This window comes from Myotis davidii, unplaced genomic scaffold (assembly GCF_000327345.1).
Source record: "Myotis davidii unplaced genomic scaffold, ASM32734v1 scaffold346, whole genome shotgun sequence".
Lineage (NCBI taxonomy): Eukaryota > Metazoa > Chordata > Mammalia > Chiroptera > Vespertilionidae > Myotis > Myotis davidii.
This window is the reverse complement of record NW_006297386.1, coordinates 790,503-808,940: the sequence shown is the minus strand read 5'-3', so window position 1 is coordinate 808,940 and position 18,438 is coordinate 790,503. Positions and strand designations below refer to the sequence as shown.

Below are 18,438 nucleotides of genomic sequence, written 5' to 3'. Positions count from 1 at the left end.
CTCTGTTTTTAAGACTCAGAGATTGTGGGTGTGAGCAACAGATCAGGTCTCTGAGAATTAACTCTTTCTGGAGGAAACTCTGCAGAGTCTGGATCCTGGCCTGATATACAGTCCCTGTAGATTCTAGATTCCCAACGGGAAAAGGAACCATGAAGAGATTTAGCCCAGGAGCTCCCCACCCCCACCTTTTTTTTTTTTTTTTTACAGGATCCCAGTGATGTCCTCAAGGAGCAGCTGGCTTAAAAACTTCTTGGAAGGAAAAGGAGGGATCTTTGTTACAAACTTCCTTCCCTCCTCCTGCTTCTGTTCCCTTACCCTCTGCCCCCTGCAGAGTTGTGTTTTCTGGGAATCGGCAAGTAGGATCACAAGTGGTCTTTTCTTTTTTTCACTCTCTCCCATAAAGAAAGCTTTATCACGTGTGGCCTTAAACTTGCAGCAAATTGCAAAGAAATGGCTCAAAGGCTTCAGCGCTTTCTGTGCCCCGGGAGCTGAGTGAGATGCACGTCAGTGGCGTTGCCAGCCTGGCCTGTTCTCTGCCGACTGCCAGGGAAAAGAGGCCAGGGGGAAAGAGGAAAGAAAAGACATTGCCCAGGGGTGAGGCCGTGCCCTTCATCTTTTCTTCCTCCTAATCTGCACTGTCTGTATCCATCCAGGCTCACCCCACCTGGCAAAACCCCTCAGAGCTGCAGGGTCATCCACCCCAGTCTGCTCTCTCAGTCTGTGGAGTGTGGTCCAGCCGCTTGCTGAGCACGTTGAGAGGAAGTGGCTGTCTTTGATCTCCACCTCCAGGTAAGGTTTGGTTTCTGCATTCCTATTTTGCGACTATCACGTCGGACCCTCGCAGGGGAGAGGTGAATAGACCCTTGAGTTCTGCATAGTGTCTTATCCACAACACGTTTCCCTGAAAGATGTTGGGCCCCTTTGTTTTCAGCTGGTGGAAACGGAGAAGACTGGTTAAAGAAGTCAGACACACTCAGATCTAGGTTCCCAGTTTGACTCTGATGTTTATTAGTTGGGAAGTTTTTGACAAGATGTTTCACTGCTCTGAGCAGTCTCATTTTCTATGGAATGGGAATGATAATGTCAAACTTGGTCAGCTGTTTTGAAAAATAGCCCAAAAATATATAAATCACCTGGCACATAAATAGTACCTATTAAATCTGAATCTGACACAATTACTTTTATTGGGAGATCAGCTTTCTAGAGAACACACATTCCTGAAGGGAGGGATCCTGGAGTCCAGGGCCTCACATCTGCATGTGAGATGACTGAGGGAAGAGTGCTGGGAAGTGGCTGCCTTTCTGACTTGGGGCAGTCTTTGGGAGCTGATTGCTGGATGGTTGGTCACAGGTTGGGGGCATTTGTGTGCTCTAACTACAACCTTCTGGGGCCACTGGAGCTCTTTAAAGACCGGAGGATTGATTTTCAAACCTATGGGAACAGGGAATTCCATTTATTTTTTTTCAGACTAAAATGAAGAAATTCTGCTTGCTTAATTTTCCCTCTCTAGAATAAGTTATACTTCAACCCACCGTGTTGGATAAGAACTTTGCCATGCCTCTTTCCTGGAATAATCTCTCCAAGTGGTAGGAGAACAATTAAGAATTTGCCAAGCGCAAATCTTTCTAAACATCTGCGCTGTTGCTCTATGTCTGCAATAGCAAATCAAGAGCAACAGAGAACGAGCACCTGCAGGCCCCAAGGAGATTTCTGTTCGTGTCATTGAGCTTCTTCCCCCTCTTTTCACAAAGGGATGAAAAGCGCATGCTCCTTGAAACATGCTATACTTGAGAGGATATGCAAATTAGCCATCAAAATAAAATTATATTTTTACTAAAGCTATTCAGTGTCAGTATTTTAAGTGGGATATCATTTTGCCCTAACACAGCATCGACGAGGATGACTATAGTTCTCTTGTTTTGATATCACTCCTGGAGACTAATTAGAGAGATTTTTGTGTCAACATCTCTAAATGTAAGAAGATAATGTATTTTGGTGTCTTAAGTTTTTAATAAACTTTTCAAAAGGGTTTTTTTTCCTCCTCAGAATTTACATTCTAAATGTAACCCTTTTCATGTTTTCAAACACATGTGAACAGGGAATTCAATTTGTAAGTGATAGTAATTTTCTTATTAAACAATTTATTTTCATTTTCCAGTCACTGGCTGATGGGAAATAATATTTCTAGACTCCTAAAACAGTAGGTCAGTTTGACTTGTATAGTTTAGTTCTTGGAAGAAGATTGCATTTTAAACTGTACATTTAATAGTATTTATTTTGTATTTTAAAAACTTTCAGGTTCATATATTTTTTTGCTTGGTGATATTTTTATTATTTTAAAGTCTTTTTATATAAGAAATTGGTGTTTGTTATAGAAAACTTAGACAATATAGACACACAAAACATTTATAAAGATCATCTACAATATCACCAACCAGAAATAATGAGTGTTAACATTTTCTTAATGGTATTTCTTAAGCTTTGTTTCTATGCATATATATGTGAATGTGTAGGTGTTTCTTATATAAAATAGAATGTTTATACTGCTTAGGAGTATATATTTTTAAAACCAACTCTATAATGAAAATAGTTATAAATATATATTTACTTCTTTACACTAATTTCTAAGGGCTTCAAAAGATGTCATTGCCTGAATATACCATAATTTACTGGATGTTTAGTTAGTTTTTTTTAAATCATTATAAGCAATGGGTTTCTCTAAAATTTTAATTAAAGGTACTCAGTAGTTTTGTACTAAAAAAACCTATTTAACATTGTATAACCTCATTTTTCCCCAGACCCTGTTTTCATTATTTTTGAAAAATATTGTTCTGGAAAAGTAGTTTCAGTGATCCAATGGATATATAAAATTGGTCGTTGGTATCTGATAGTTGATATGAAGAATTTTAATTTTTTAGTTTCTTAGAATGTGTCTTTTTAAAGTCAGAAATGATGTTGAATTTTGTTACTTGCTGTTTTGCATCAACTGAGATTTTATTATTTTTCTATTTTAACTCTCCTTTTACAACTTGAAGTATGATTGCCAAATAAAAAGTATATATTTAAGGTGTACAATGTATCTTTGAAGTTTTAATGTAGTGATTTAGGTGATATAGTTCCTAATATTATTACATTTTTAAATATATATTAATTATAAAATATTAATTAATTTGAATTTACTAGTATTTTTTGTATTTTAGCATGTCTAGATTTGGTCTGAAGTTTTCCTTGTTATGCTATCTTAATGAAATTTTATTATCAAGGTAATTTTAACTTTGTCAAATGAATGGAGACTATTATCATCTGTTTCCATTATTTGCTGTCTTTCCTTGAAAGACATCTTTTGGCAAAACACTCCTATTACATCATCTGTCCTTAGTATTTTTGTTTAAGGCTTCCTTGGCTATTTTCTTCTTCTGGTTTATATCAATACAGATAATTAATATTTGCTAGAAAGTTATCCATTTTGTCAAGATTTTAGTTATTTACATTGTGCATAATTTTTATGCTTTATACTCCTAATATTTAAGATACTCTTAATATCTTATTAATATTGTATCCTTGTGTTTTTGTCTTTCGATTTTGTTTAGCATTATCACCTCTTCATTTACTTTAGTTTTTAGGATTTTTAAATCTTTTTCTGTTCTACTCACTTTCCTTTGTCTATATTTTGAACATTGTTAGGCACATTCATGAAATCAAATAATCTAAAAGTTTAATAATTATTGTTTTAAAACTAGGTCTTTGCTGTACACTTTTCGACTCATTGCACACTCCCTGGAGGAATTCCCTCCCCTTTTAAATTGTTTAGGTCTTTCTTTTGATATTTAACTCAGTAACATACATATTGGCAGAATAAACCTAAATTTCTGCCACAGCACTTGGAACTTTGCCCCTAACTTTATTTCTTTAGTGAGAATGATGAAAATATGGAAGACCTCTATTAAAATGCAATGTATCCTCTGATAAACATTAAGGTGAGGCGGAAGTTATTTTATTTTTGAATTCTTTCACTTAGATTTCTTTCTCAGGCCGTCACTGAGCAAGCCATGAGGAATCCTAAAGAAAAGGGGACATAAGATATGTAAATATTGATATGAACAGGGGTAATATAGGTTCAGAGTATGTGAACCTGTCCAAGACTCAGTAAGGGAGGGTAGGAAATTAAACACAGAAAGGGAGGCCAGAGATTACTTTCGCCTGAGTTAAATCTAAGTCTGCAATACAAATTTTACTGTGGTTTCCTTATTTGTCAAACTAAAATGATAACACAAATTGGTCCTTTCTTATTTTTTTTCTCCATATTTTAAGGGTTTGGATGTTGGGGACTTATAGGAGTCACAATGTGGTATTCTAGGACTCTTCCGCTAAGAGGATAGATTTAAAGGCTTTCAGGACTTAATTCTAATGAAGCAATATTCAAATGACCGAATTCCTCTTCTTCCTTTCTTGACTGCTTCTAGTTTAAGCTGGCAAGACCACAAAGTTAGCAAAATTCTGCCTCATTATTTATTCCAAAGGCAACATTTAAATTTATTCTTTGCCATAATGAGGCTTAAACTGGAGAGAAATGCTGGCACCCAACTCCTGATAGCAGGATTATTTAATCAAACATCCTGGTCAATTTTAATTGAAAAACTTTGCCAACTTACTGTGGTACAATAAGGTACTTTCAGGTCAAATTATGTCTACAGAATTGTGATCTATTGTGAAATAAAAATATTATTTAATAAACCATGTGGGTTTGAATGAAATGTTTTTGTTTTTTACTTTTAAAATCAACTTTGACAGATCAGAGTCAAGGAACATTTTCATAATGGACACTTCATCCAAAGAAAATATCCAGTTATTCTGCAAAAATTCAGTGCAACCTGTTGAGAGGCCTTCCTTCAAAACAGAATATTCCTCCTCAGAGGAAAAAAAGCCCTGCTGTGGTGAACTGAAGGTAACAAACAATTAAATGCTAAAAAACTGTAAGTAGTGAACAGAAGAATAACAGCAAATTAAGTGGAGTTGATGCTCTTGGCTCTCTGTCTAGTTATATTTTCTATACAATATAACTAGAAGCAAAAATTTGTTTCCTTTTTTAAAAATGACCTTAGATGCAATTTATTGAAACCACCGTGTGCCAGGTAGTGAAAGCAATCTCTGCCTGACCATGTAGATCAGCGGTTCTCAACCTGTGGGTCGCGACCTCTTTGGGGGTTGAACGACCCTTTCACAGGAGTCGCCTAAGACCATCGGAAAACACATATATAATTACATATTGTTTTTGTGATTAATCACTATGCTTTAATTATGTTCAATTTGTAACAATGAAAATACATCCTGCATATCAGATATTTACATTACGATTCATAATAGTAGCAAAATTACAGTTATGAAGTAGCAACGAAAATAATTTTATGGTTGGGGGTCACCACAACATGAGGAACTGTATTAAAGGGTCACGGCATTAGGAAGGTTGAGAACCACTGATGTAGGTTAAATTGCTAAGTACTACTTTCCTGGCTCATTTGCATGCCCATTCTTAACAAAAAAAAAAGAGAAAGGAAGAAGAAACAAATAGTTACTAAATATCTACCATGTGTCAGATACCAGATACTATACTATGCACAGTTATAACATTTAATCTGTGAAACATCTACATTATTCCCATTTTAAAAATAAAAAATTTGACCTTTCTTGCTGCACAGTATGGTCAGTGGAGGGGATAGGATTAAATGGTGCTTTTTTTTTTACTCCAACTTCCTATTCTTTCTTTGTACCAAACATCCACCAACAAATATGTATTTTTGATATAAATGATAACCTACCTTATGGATACCCTATTTTACCCCTGGGTCTAGCAAAATACATATGCCAGATAGCAAAAAAATTCATGCACCATCACTATCAATCACACAATCATGGGTGCTAGACTTGTGATAAGATGTTAAGTGTTTGGTTTATGGTTTCTTATGTTCTTACCTATGAATGGTCCTACCTCTCTTTGCTTCACCATAGAATAAGGTTTTTTTTCCAAAGCCACAATTCTTTTCAATGTCCTTTGGAGGAAGGAGGATGAAGGGAGAGAAAAAAGGGAATTCAACTTACATTCTGAGTAAAAATCTGTAATTTCCAAAAGAAATTGAATTTTTTTTTAGAAATTTACATGAACTTGAGGCTGAAATGCTTGAATAAAATGTTCAGTGGTAAAAAGCTTGCTACATTGTTCTTGGTTTGGGGTTTTGTTTGTTTGTTCATTTATTTGTTTAGTAAGTTTCCAGTTGTGTCAAGCTGGAGTCACTAAGTGTGACCTGTCATATTTTCCAGGTGTTCTTGGGCGCCTTATCTTTTGTTTATTTTGCCAAGGCACTGGCAGAAGGCTATCTGAAGAGCACCATCACTCAAATAGAGAGAAGGTTTGAAATCCCTTCCTCCCTGGTGGGAGTTATTGACGGAAGTTTTGAAATTGGTAGGTATTGCAGATGCCTGGCTTTTAAGCACAAGGTCTTCGAGGCCTGAGTAAAGGACATCTTCACTGTAATTTGTTCTCTCTGAGCAACCAACAATACATTACAGGTGTTCGACATTATAGCAATCATCCATTTCAGAGTTCTCAATCAGAGTGAGAGACTTTCCCGGAGGAGGGTGGAGAGGTGAGATGCTCTCAGTATTTTTGAGTTTAAAAGTATGTGGTGAGTGTCTGTACAGAAGCCATTTATACTGGAAGCTCTGTGGTTCAAAATTGAGAAGAATCCAAATGGGCAGTATGAAAAACCATTGTAATTATTGAAGAAGTTAAACCATGAAAGGGGGTTTCTGCCCAGTAGAAAGAAGAGAGAGGAATTCTGTTGGCAAGACTAGTAGAGCAAAGCAGATAATAAAATTCTACACTCAGGTGTCTTTAGTTAGCAATTATGTGTAGACAACCTCTTAGAATTTGAAAAGACCAATTGAGTTTAGTCAAAGTTTTAGAAGTAATTTAAGAGGTATCATCCCAGTTACTCAGCTTCTTGAATTGATAAACTAAGAGGCATTGATTCTTTGTTAATGTAGAATAGTAGTTCTGTGGTTACTACTGCCAATTGGGACTCAGATATATGCTATAGTAAAATCTTCAATGGCTATATTTTCAGCTTCACTTGATAACTTTCAGGACAGTGAAGGAATATTTTAACTCTTCAACAATTGCCTTTTTGAATTCATACTACATATTTCAGTTTTTAACACTGAATATCACAGAAAGAATTAAAAGAATGAATAGTTAACCTCTTGCTTTTGGGCATTTGCTACTTAAATCTTTCATCATTCTACCAGAATGAAATGTCTAGGTTTAGTGCTAATATGTTAATGTTCTAGCCAGTGGTCGGCAAACTGCGGCTCACAAGCCACGTGCGGCTCTTTGGGCCCTTGAGTGTGGCTCTTCCACAAAATACCACATGTAGGCGCGCATGTACAGTGCGATTGAAACATCGTGGCCCATGTGCAGAAGTCGGTATTTTGTGGAAGAGCCACACTCAAGGGGCCAATGCCGCATATGGCTTGTGAGCTGCAGTTTACCGACCACTGTTCTAGGCAATCTTGTTAATATGCAGATACTGGTTCTGTAGGGAGGGAAATAAGATTCTGCATTTCTAAGAAACTCCAGGTAATGCTGATGCTGGGGGAGGGCTTATGGGACAGTGTTTGTGAACTCTGCAGTAGTGCACACTAATGTCCTGAGCCTTCCATTCACTCACAACGAACTCACTAACTTTCCCAAAACAACGTCTGGTCCTTCAAGCTCCCTTTTATGGTAAGTGCCCTATGCCATCTTTGTCTCTTGTATAGTGTATTTTTACTGTGCCTTTCCTATGTTTAGATATACAAGTACTTAACATTGTGTTACAATTGCCTACAGTATTCAGTACAGTAACCATGCTGTACAGGTTAGTAGCCTAGGAGCAATAGGCCAACCCAAACAGCCTGGTGTGCAGTAGGTTAGACCATCTCAATACATTATTGATTTCTAAATGTTATCTGTATGCAGCAACCTTGTTTAATTTTTGTTCATTTTAATTGATTGTCTATAGATGGTGTAGAGTTTTCTGAACAGTTATATTGTTCGAAACATAAGATGATTTTATATTATTCTTTCTAAATTCATAGATCTGTTATTTATTGGTTTTGCCTTATTTCTTTGGCCTCAGTATTAGGGTGAATAAAAGCAGTGAAAATGGGCATCCTTCTCTCATATCTGACCTTAATAAAAATGCTTTTAAAATTTTACAATTAAGCAATGAGTTTGATTGTGGTTTTGATATATATGCCTTAAAAGTTAATTTGCTCAAATATTTTTTCTTATTACAAATGCGTGGCTAATTATATTGAATGCTTTTCTACGTATGTTAAGATAACCATAGTTATTTTATTAATTTTCTTTTTTTTTATAATACTTCTGTACTCCTGGAATAAGCTATATTTGGTCTTTTCTTTTATAGTTCTTGTGTAGCTTTGATTTCAAAATATATTAGTCTTTCCTTAACCAGTTTGGCTCAGTGGATAGAGGTTGGCCTGCAAACTGAAAGGTCCCAGGTTCGATTCCCGTCAAGGGCATGTACCTTGGTTGCAGGCACATCCCCAGTAGGAGGTGTGCAGGAGGCAACTGATTGATGTTTCTCTCTCATTGATGTTTCTAACTCTCTATCCCTCTCCTTTCCTCTCTGTAAAAAATTAATAAACATATTAAAAATGTTAGTCTAATAAGGTGAGTTGAGGAGTTTTCTATTATCTGAAATGCTGTGTGTATGTGGAATCTGTTATTTGAAAGTTTGGTAAAACATATTTTTAAAACTCTATGGAACTGTTGCTTTTTGAGAGGCTAGTGATGGTAGATGTGAAAGAATTTTGATATCCAATTCAATCTTTTAAAGATCATTTATCACCATTTATTCTTCAAGTGTATCTTCCAAGAATTCAGAAAGGATACTAAGTAAAAGAACATGACTCATCTACATATCACAGATGCTGAAATGATATCATGCAGTATCTGGCATACCCACACATGTAACACAAAAACAGACTGTAAATATTGAGTTCTTTATTGTGAGGGAAGTGGGGAGGGGAGGTGGTGTAGGGAGGCAGTATTTATAAACTGAAAACAAACTTTCCGGTTTCTGTTTTGTTTTGTTTTTACTGTGACACTCTAACAAAAATAGAGACATAATTAGCAATATATTCAACACAAAATTTCCTCTACTAAATACTTAGATGTCAAATGAGAAATATCATTCTTAATGTTTTTTAATATGAAAATTAAAAGGAGGTTAAATCTTCTGAGAGCCATAAAGCCTGGAGCCACGATGTAATCTACTTTTCTCACTATCATTATTGTCCTCCAGGCTAGAAAAATTGCTATGCTGTTTGCACTTGACTAGCGCTGGCAATGTGAATGAACAGTAGTAAATTAGATGATTGCTTGCAGATGTAAGGGAACACTCTTGCAAAAAAAAAAAAATTGGAAACATCAAGAAGGACTTGAACGCAAGGCTACCCATCAGCCATCACAATCAAGTGCTGCGTTATTGCTAAGTCCTTGCTCTATCTAGCACTCTAGTACTTAGAAAACTAAATGTTCAAAATGCAAATAGTTAATACTTTAAAGCCCTTTGATATCCAACACCCTAACAGTGTTTATCAAAATATGTTCCAGGAACCATCTTCACCAACACATTTGAGCTAGGATTAAAAATGCAGATTTCTTGGCCTGCCCTCAGATCCGTGGACTCAGACACTTTCGGGAGCTGCCGAGATTCTGCATTTTTAATATTTCTATATCTCTTACCACCTTGTTCCGGGAATTTTGTGTGGAAGAAAGCACGAGGACATCATCCCTAAAGCATGGTTAGTCAGTGTCTTCATCATCACACGCATCTCCAGAGACATTTTAGAAAGACCTAATTCCACCTTCAAAAAGTATTTCTTAGTTATTTGCTGAGGTCCAACCCCAGCAGGTCCAGGGGTCCCCAAAGGTGTGGACGGAGTCGGCGAAGAAGGAATGACACGGAGGCAGCATTCAGTTGATCAGCAGCCTTGCCAGGATCTATAGCCACAATCTCCAGCCAAGTTCTGTGTCCATGTTCTTCTGTCTTCCAAGCTCTACCTCTAAGTTCTGTGTCTTGCCGTCCCGCTACATCTGTATTTATACCAGTTGATCCCAATCCTATCAATCTCCATTCCAAAGGCTAGGGAGTTTCTTACCTCCATTCCAGGGAGTAAAGATTATGTACTTAAGCATGACCTCTCGTAGTCAAAGTGATCAATTACCCGCCTGGCAGTTAAGAGGTTTTATTCCCTCCCTAACTTCAGGGGAAAAATCTCTACCTGGGGAAACAACCTTTCTTGGAGAGGTGACCTTGGTTAAAACACATAGTGCCAAGAAGGTGAGCAAACATATTAAGAACAGTATGCCATATATGCCAGGTCTCTTGAAACAGCAAGGATGGACCGGCTCCCAGCAGTTAATTTTTATAAAGAGATAGATGTGTATAATTTGTGAGATTTCATATTTCATAAAATTTGTATTTTAAATATACATGGAAGTTATATAATTGATATGTTCCTAAGTTGATATGGGTATTTATGTAATTTGTACTTCTACTTTGAATCTTATCTTTTTATAAACAGGATATAAAAAATTATAAATATCATTTGTAAAAATATGAATTTTATAATTTGATTTCATTTAAAGTGAGGTACAGTTGTTTTACTTTTTCTTACTAGTTTATATTCAGCTAAAGCAATAATATGTGTTTCAAGAGCAAATAGGAAGCTATAAGAAGTTTTATTAGAAAACTTTAATAAATGAAGAAACAATAATAAAGTTTACTTCCAAACCAGCAAAGAAAATTTAAGAGAACAGCTGAAGGATGCCTTCTACAATTTGATTAATGCTAAAAACACTTTAAAAGGACAAACCATGAGGGTGTGTGAAAATGAAGTAGAAGGCTTGGTCATTAAAATATTCTGACAAAGGGGTAACCTGATTGAAGTAATGAGTAAAAAGACAATTTCAACAGTCTTCTCAGTTTAAAGGAAAGAAAGTCAAATGATAGGAATGATGGTTGGAAACAGTTTAGTCACAACAAAATATCGCTAGGCTTGCTATAGACGTTCATTCATTGACTTAACTTCATGTAGTTATTCTGCTGACTTTTTCTAAGTTCTCTAACTTATGAACATTTATTCTTTTCCTCCAAGGGAATCTCTTAGTTATAACATTTGTTAGCTACTTTGGAGCCAGACTTCACAGGCCAAAAATAATTGGAGCGGGCTGCCTGATCATGGGGGTCGGAACGCTGCTCATCGCACTGCCTCAGTTCTTCATGGAACAGTGAGTTAAATGCAATCATCCTATTCTTGCTGTCACCAACAGCTGCACTTCTCTCTTTATGGTTACAATTAATTATTTAAATGTTATAAAATGGCCCCTGATAAATTCTATCTTATTTTTATTATATCTTCTTTGGGCAAAATTTCAGAGCACTTGCAATTTTACTTATCATTTAGTCTGTAAGAGAAAAATTTTGAGACACTTCTATGTATTGATGTCAACAAAATTAAAGGGAAATTTTCACTTATATGTCTTCATTCAACTGCTTTAATTTAGCTGTGGAGGCAAAATATATAAGCAAAAAGAAATGAATATATTATGTGATAAATGTCAAATGGGTGTCAAATGGGTAATGAGTGAGTATTACTGGTAATATGCTGGGTCATGGTACACTGGACTGGCAGGACATTGACATAAGGATATGTTATCAAATCAAAATAAGTATTCCATTTACAAATATTATCTCATAGCACTTCCTCAATAAAAGTGGGGTGACTGTATCCTTGAACTCTGAAATCTACTTTTGGGACTTTGTTAGTACATTTGTTAGTACTTGCATACAACTTTAGTAGTTCCAACGGTTTTTCACCTTTATTATATCACTAGAGGCCCAGCGCGCATGAAATCGTGATCGAGTAGCTCGCCCCGCCCATCGCCCCTTGTAGCTCGTGCCCTGCCCTCCACCACTCATAGCTCCCCGCTGCTAGTAGCTCGCCCGGTCCCGCCCGCCTCTGCTCGTTGGTCATGATGGCGTTATGGCGTCACAGCCACAGGCCTTTTTATTAGTATAGATTCCATCCTTACAATAACCTATGGGGTAGAAGAACATAGTTTATACTTTGTTACTTTGGAGCTAAGGACCATGACTTAAAGAGTCTGGTGACTTTCTCACGTTTAGGTGTCTTATATTATAGCACTGAACTCCTAAAGCAGGTATTCTTACTTTTTTATGCATATCCATGTTGCTTCGGTCCTCTGTGCTTACCTATTGCTGACTGAGAGAAGTGACTTCCAAGAGGTATAGAAACAAGACAATAACTTTGAAATTATATATCAATTAAAACTTTAATTATTGCCCAGTGTAGATCAATGCCTTGTGACATTTTAGAGCTGGAGAGACTTAGAAATGATCTGGTCCAAACTTGTCCTCAGATTCCCAGGTCACTTAAATGCCTAGAGTCCGATTTTGGCCTCTGTGGCCAGTCTGTAAAGGTGGTGCACAGAAGCCTCTGTGTGGGATCTTTCCTACCTGTTTGTATGGTTTCCCTCTACCTTCACTTTTACTTGGAGAGAGATTCATGGCTTCGGGGCTTCTGCCTGCTCTTGGACATATCTCTGGCCTCCTTTCCACAGGGGCAGAGTTTCCTTCGATCACTGAGGTTCTACAAAGGTTTTATGTGGGCCAATGCCTAAGGAAGAGGCAAAGGAAGAGACCAAGGAAATGGGTCTCCAATCCACCTGAAAGGAGCATATCGAAGAGAAGGCCAGCGAGACAGTCGGGCTAGTGCTGACAAAGGATGCCAAAGGGGCAGAAAGAGATTAATATTCATATTCACCTCTTACATGTTGAAAGATATATTAGTTTATTCATTTTTTAGTTGTGCCCTTTGCCCGGTGCTGTGTCAGGTAATGGGAATACTTCACTGAAGAAAAATAAAGAAACAAAACATACACACACTTCATGAAGTTTGCTATCTACTGAGGATTATTACAATAACTTATTTTCAATCTTCTATAGGATGAGTCACTAATTGGGTACTTGTCCAAATATAATTTTTGTTCTCTAAAAGACTGCCTACTACATATGCTCTGTCTGCCTAGCAGCAATACCCTTAATGGCCAACAAATAATATTAATCATGGATATAAATTATTAAGGGCCTGCCCCCAAGAGGCTATGTTTAGCTTTATGTATGGCAGGTCATCTAACTCATGAATTTAAGAAATACAGGTATATTGATTATTGTTCTAGGAAATACGGATAAAGTAGTGAAAAATCTCTGCTTCCATAAATCTTGTGAGGAATAGACAGTGAACCAACAAATAACGATACAGTAAGTCAGATAACGTTAGAGAAGACCCAATAAGACACAGAAGGAGTATGTGTGTAGCAGGTTGCTATTTAACATAGGATTGTCGGGGAATGGCTCACTGAGATGGTGACATTTGGGAACAACTGAAAGAGATGAAAGGGAAAGCTACACAGATGTCTGGGGAGGAAGATTCTAGGCAAAATGAGCAGTGAATGCTAAGTTTCTATCAGGAGGGAGCCTGGGTGAACTGTAGGGAGCCTTGTGACCCAGTGGGATGAACCAGGGGAAAGTGTACAAAAAAAATGGGTGAAGGTGTCAAGGTTGTTTCTCAGACTTTGATGGAGATTTCACTGGAGGCTCTTGGTAAAATGTAGACTTGAGACTCAGCTGGTGCTGCTGGTCTGCACACCACACCTTGAGTAGTAACGTGGCAAACAATTGCAGGGACTTTAGCTTCATCTGGAATGAGATGAGAAACCAGTGGGGAGTTTTGAGCAGAGGGGCATGATCTGACATATTTTAAAGGGTCACATTGACTACTACTTGGAAAAATAACTCTGGTGGAACAAACTTGAAAGCAGGGAAACTATTTACAGTAGTCTCTGTAGCGATATAGCTCTCCGTAGCTACTATAGAATTTCATGCATCAGAATCAAGATTGTGTCAGCCATGGTTTGAATCCATGTTAGAACTAAAATCCCTACTTTGAAAGCATTTATACCCTGGGTACCCTTTCCATTACTTCTTTGCCTCCTTATCTAACCAACTTCAATAGGCATATTTTTTCCACCAAGATAGTATGTAATTTACAGTGATTTTATATTAAAATGAACCTCTATGAATAATTCTTACTTTTATTTTCTTTCATTACAATGGATAATTGACAGGTTCAAATAGGGTACAACACCTATGAACCGGATTTTCTGGCAGTATAGTATATTCAGAAATCTCTGCTATTAAACACTGGGTTGGGTTGGTTTGGTTTGGGGACTCAAGGACAGCTGAGAACTCAAACAAGTACCCTAATGAGTCATGTAGTATACATGCAATATTTTTTGCATGATACTAAATGAGCCTGTAGTAAAGAAAATGTTCTTTTTATACAGGTACAGATATGAAAGGTATTCTTTCTCCAATTCCACTCTTAGCATCTCTCCATGTCTCCTGGAATCAAACAGTCAATTAACAACCTCAGTTGTGGAAAAATCACAATCCAAAATAAATAATGGTAAGATTATTTTGTTTTTACTTTAATGATTAGGCCAGCTTTTTTAAAAAATACTTTATATGTTCTTTATTATGGACAAAATATCTATATAATTTTTGCTGTCTAAAGCTTTACTACTTACATTCTTGCCAGTTTGGCTCAGTGGATAGAGTTTCAGTCCACAGCCTGAAGGGTCCTGAGTTAATTCTGGTCAAGGGCATGTACCTTGGTTGCAGGCTCCATCCCGGGTCCTGGTTGGAGTGCATGCAGGAGGCAACCAATCAATATTTCTCACTCTCTGTCTCTCCCTTTTCCTTCCACTCTCTCTAAAAATCAATGGAAAGATATCCTCGGGAGAGAATTAACAACAACAAAAAGCTTTACTACTTAGACTGAGAGGTTATAGTGCCATAAAAAATCCTAGAATATGAAGCAGTATATGATGAGATCCTAAGAAAATGCATCTATATACATTGAGTGGCCAGATTATTCTGACCACCTGACACTTGTAGGCAAATTAGCTATAATTTTGTGCTGAAGTTTCTAGAGGACCAGACCATTATAAATAGAGAAGCAGGTTGTTTACCACGACAGTAGAAGTGATTTTTTTTTCTGAAGATATATGGAAACAATGCGATTTAATAGCCTTTGAACGTGGGATATATTTGAACGTGAGTGGCCAGATTATTATGACCACCTGACATTTGTAGGCAAAATAGCCATACACTGCGTTGTATGGGATATGGAAGCCGAAGGCCTACCAAGATAAAACATTTCCAGTTTGCACAGGAACACAAGGATTAGGCAGTTGAGCATCGGAAAAAAGTCATGCGGTCTGATGATTCACGTTTTCAGTTGCATCATGCAGATGGCAGAGTGAGAATTTGACGGAAACAGCATGAAATCATGCACCCCACATGCATGAGTACAACCCTTCAAGCTGGTGGGGGCAGTTTTATGTTTTGGGGCATGTTTTCCTGGCATGATTTCATCAAATCTCACAGAACTGGACAGTGCTATTCATCAGGCACGGTGTCAGGTTCCTCGCATCACCTTTCAACATCTCGTGGAGTCAATGCCAAGAAGAATCGCCGCAGTATTGAAGGCAGAAGGTGGCCCAACGAAGTACTGATGGGGTGGTCATAATAATCTGGCTACTCAGTGTATATATAAGAGCCTACGCAACCGTTATGACCAGACAACCAGACAACTGGCCGGTAGCTATGATGTGCACTAATCATCAGGGGCTATATGCTCAGTGCACTCCCACAGCCAACCTCCCACAGCTGGCCAACCTCCCATGGTCCCTCCCTTTGGCTGGCCCAATCTCCAGCCAGGTCGAGGGACGCCCCACCCATGCACAAATTTGTGCACCGGGCCTCTAGTAGAAAATAAAATCTTATGGGACAAGGAACATTACTTGCTGGTGACTGCAGAAAGCCTTCTGATAGTTTCAAATAAGTCGGGCCATGAAATCAGGGTAAAGCTAGCTTAGCATTTACAAATCTCAGTCCATTGCTCAGATATGAAAGCAATATATTTTTTCCTGAGAACTCAGTTTAATTTATATGTTCAGCCTCTCTTCATCAAAATGGCAAATACTTAATCTCAGTCAAATTTTCTCTAATCTTTACCCTTTTCCCAGGGTCTGCTTACATTCTGAGGTTACATAATAGTAAAAGGGGGAGTTATGGGAAGAGGATGTCTGGTGTTATTGGTGCCCTGTATTCTTAGACATCTAATCCTTCGGGCCACAGTGTTTGGTCATACATGTCACCTTGGGGTCATCTTGTGTCCATGTCTGTGTGCTTTTAGCACAACAGCTCTCTCTGATGCAGGAGTGATTGTCTTAGAAACATGGATATAATTCTACTTTCCACACAAGATAAGAGTTGGGGAATTTTGTTACAAAGATAGAGTTCCATGTGGCTGATGCACATTACACAGCAATGATATGTATGAGTCACCCCTGGGGACATGGGAATCATCTCTTGTGTTAATGTAGATGGTGAAAACCTGTGAGGAGCTGAAGATGGGGATGCTTAACTCCATTGTGCAACCAGTTCATGTTTGGGGTCTTACCACCTCCCTGGACTTTGCCTGCTCATGGTGGCACAGGTTCTTCTCATTCATGGGATCCAAAAACCTACCCACAGGTGTTTGTCTCTGGGATACCGCAAAGGCATCCCCCCCACCCTATCCCTTCAGCATCAATAGATCAACTCATTCCCCAGCACCCCCATCTCACTCCCTATTCTAGATTGGAATTGATTTCTACAAAGTATGGAAGAATTCCTTTTATATACCTTCTACCCATCCAAATCTTTTATCTATATCTTAAAACCTTTCACTCCTCTAATATCCTTATTAATGCTTTCTTTTGAGATATCTCTTTTCTGGGCAGTGAACACTAGCAGTCTGGCTGTTTGAATGAAGGGGAAGGGCAGAGGATTAAAAGAAATATGGAAATATGAAAAGAGAATGTGGGGGAGGACATGCTGGACATAAAGAATATCATGGATAATGAATTTAATTGACATAAAGAGGCAAGAAACTGAGCTAAAGAGTTTGAGTTTTCATCTATATACCATGGTCATTCATTGTAGATATTTTGTTTTTATTTTAGATAATCAGAGAAGAGACAGGATATAAATGACAATACAGCCAATTAGCAAATATTTAAACCTTTGGTGTTAAAAAAGAAACATAAGATTTAGAGATGGAATGAAAATGTTTTTAATGTAAAGAGACGAGTTATTAAGTCAGACACAGAGTATAAGACTCACAACTCAATCCTTTTATTTTCTTTAAAGTCATAGACCTATGTGGGCATTAGACATAATGAACACAAGGCTCACCCTGAAGATGCTAGTGGGGAAAATGTAGGACTCTTCTCAAAATGCTCCACATATGACCCTGTTCCTCCCTTCCCCATAATAGTCTAGAGCAAATGTGTCCCATGGAACTCTCTGTGATGATGAAAATTCTCTATATCTATGCTGTCCAGTACAGTAGCCATTAGCCACATGTGACTATTAGGTACTAGAAATATAACTAATGTGACTGAGCATCTGAATTTTACCTTTATGTCATTTTAATTAATTTAAATTTCCATAGCTTCCGGTGGCTTATGGCTACTATATTGGAAAGCACAGATCTAAGGTGTCTACATTTATCTATAAAACTTACCAACAAGCTTCTTAGCAGAACAATAATAAATGTTAGGGCTAGGATTGACATTAGAATCAATTTTTGGTAAAGGAATTCCCATCATACTTTGGGGAATGGGAGAGAAATCTAGAGAAGATAAGTGAAAAACGCAGGGTCCCTTGACTACATTTCTAGAAGTGGCAGAATCAAGACAGGAAGCTACGTGACTGCATAGAGTTCTTTTGTGTTTTGCAGTCGGACTCAACTACATGAAAGGTGAGTCCGACTGAGTCACCTCAGTTCTTTTTTTAAATTTTTTTTATTGACTTTAAAGAGAGAGGAAGAGAGATAGACACGCCAATAAGAGAAGAACACTATTGATCGGCTGCCTCCTGCTTGCACCCTAATGGGGATCAAGCCCAAGATCTGGCCATGTGCCCTGACTGGGAATCGAACCCTGACCTCTTCGTTCCTGGATTGATGCTCAACCATTGAGCCAATTTGGCTGGGCACCCGCCAGTTCTTTGTAACCCATGCTTTACCTTCAGAAATAGCTTTAAGAATTACTAATAGGTGAAAATAACTCCTACCTCAGAGGATTCTTAGGGGAATTCAATTTAAAAATGCCCACAGAACACTTATCCCAGTGCCTCACAGAAAGGGAGCATTCAGAAGTGGCAACTGTTGGAGGTG

The 18,438-nt window shown here is 37.7% G+C and overlaps 1 protein-coding gene across 1 annotated transcript in view; it reads left to right on the top strand.

Moving 5' to 3' along the window:
- Positions 1–410: 410 nt before the first annotated feature.
- The window catches only part of SLCO1C1 (solute carrier organic anion transporter family member 1C1), a 68,908-nt gene continuing 50,880 nt past the window's right edge, over positions 411–18,438 (top strand). The window contains exons 1-5 of the mRNA XM_006773156.2: positions 411–789; positions 4,792–4,945; positions 6,316–6,457; positions 11,224–11,356; positions 14,495–14,616. Of these exons, the coding sequence (XP_006773219.1) occupies positions 4,817–4,945; positions 6,316–6,457; positions 11,224–11,356; positions 14,495–14,616 (526 nt within the window). The 5' untranslated portion in view covers positions 411–789; positions 4,792–4,816. The remainder of the gene's footprint in view (positions 790–4,791; positions 4,946–6,315; positions 6,458–11,223; positions 11,357–14,494; positions 14,617–18,438) is intronic.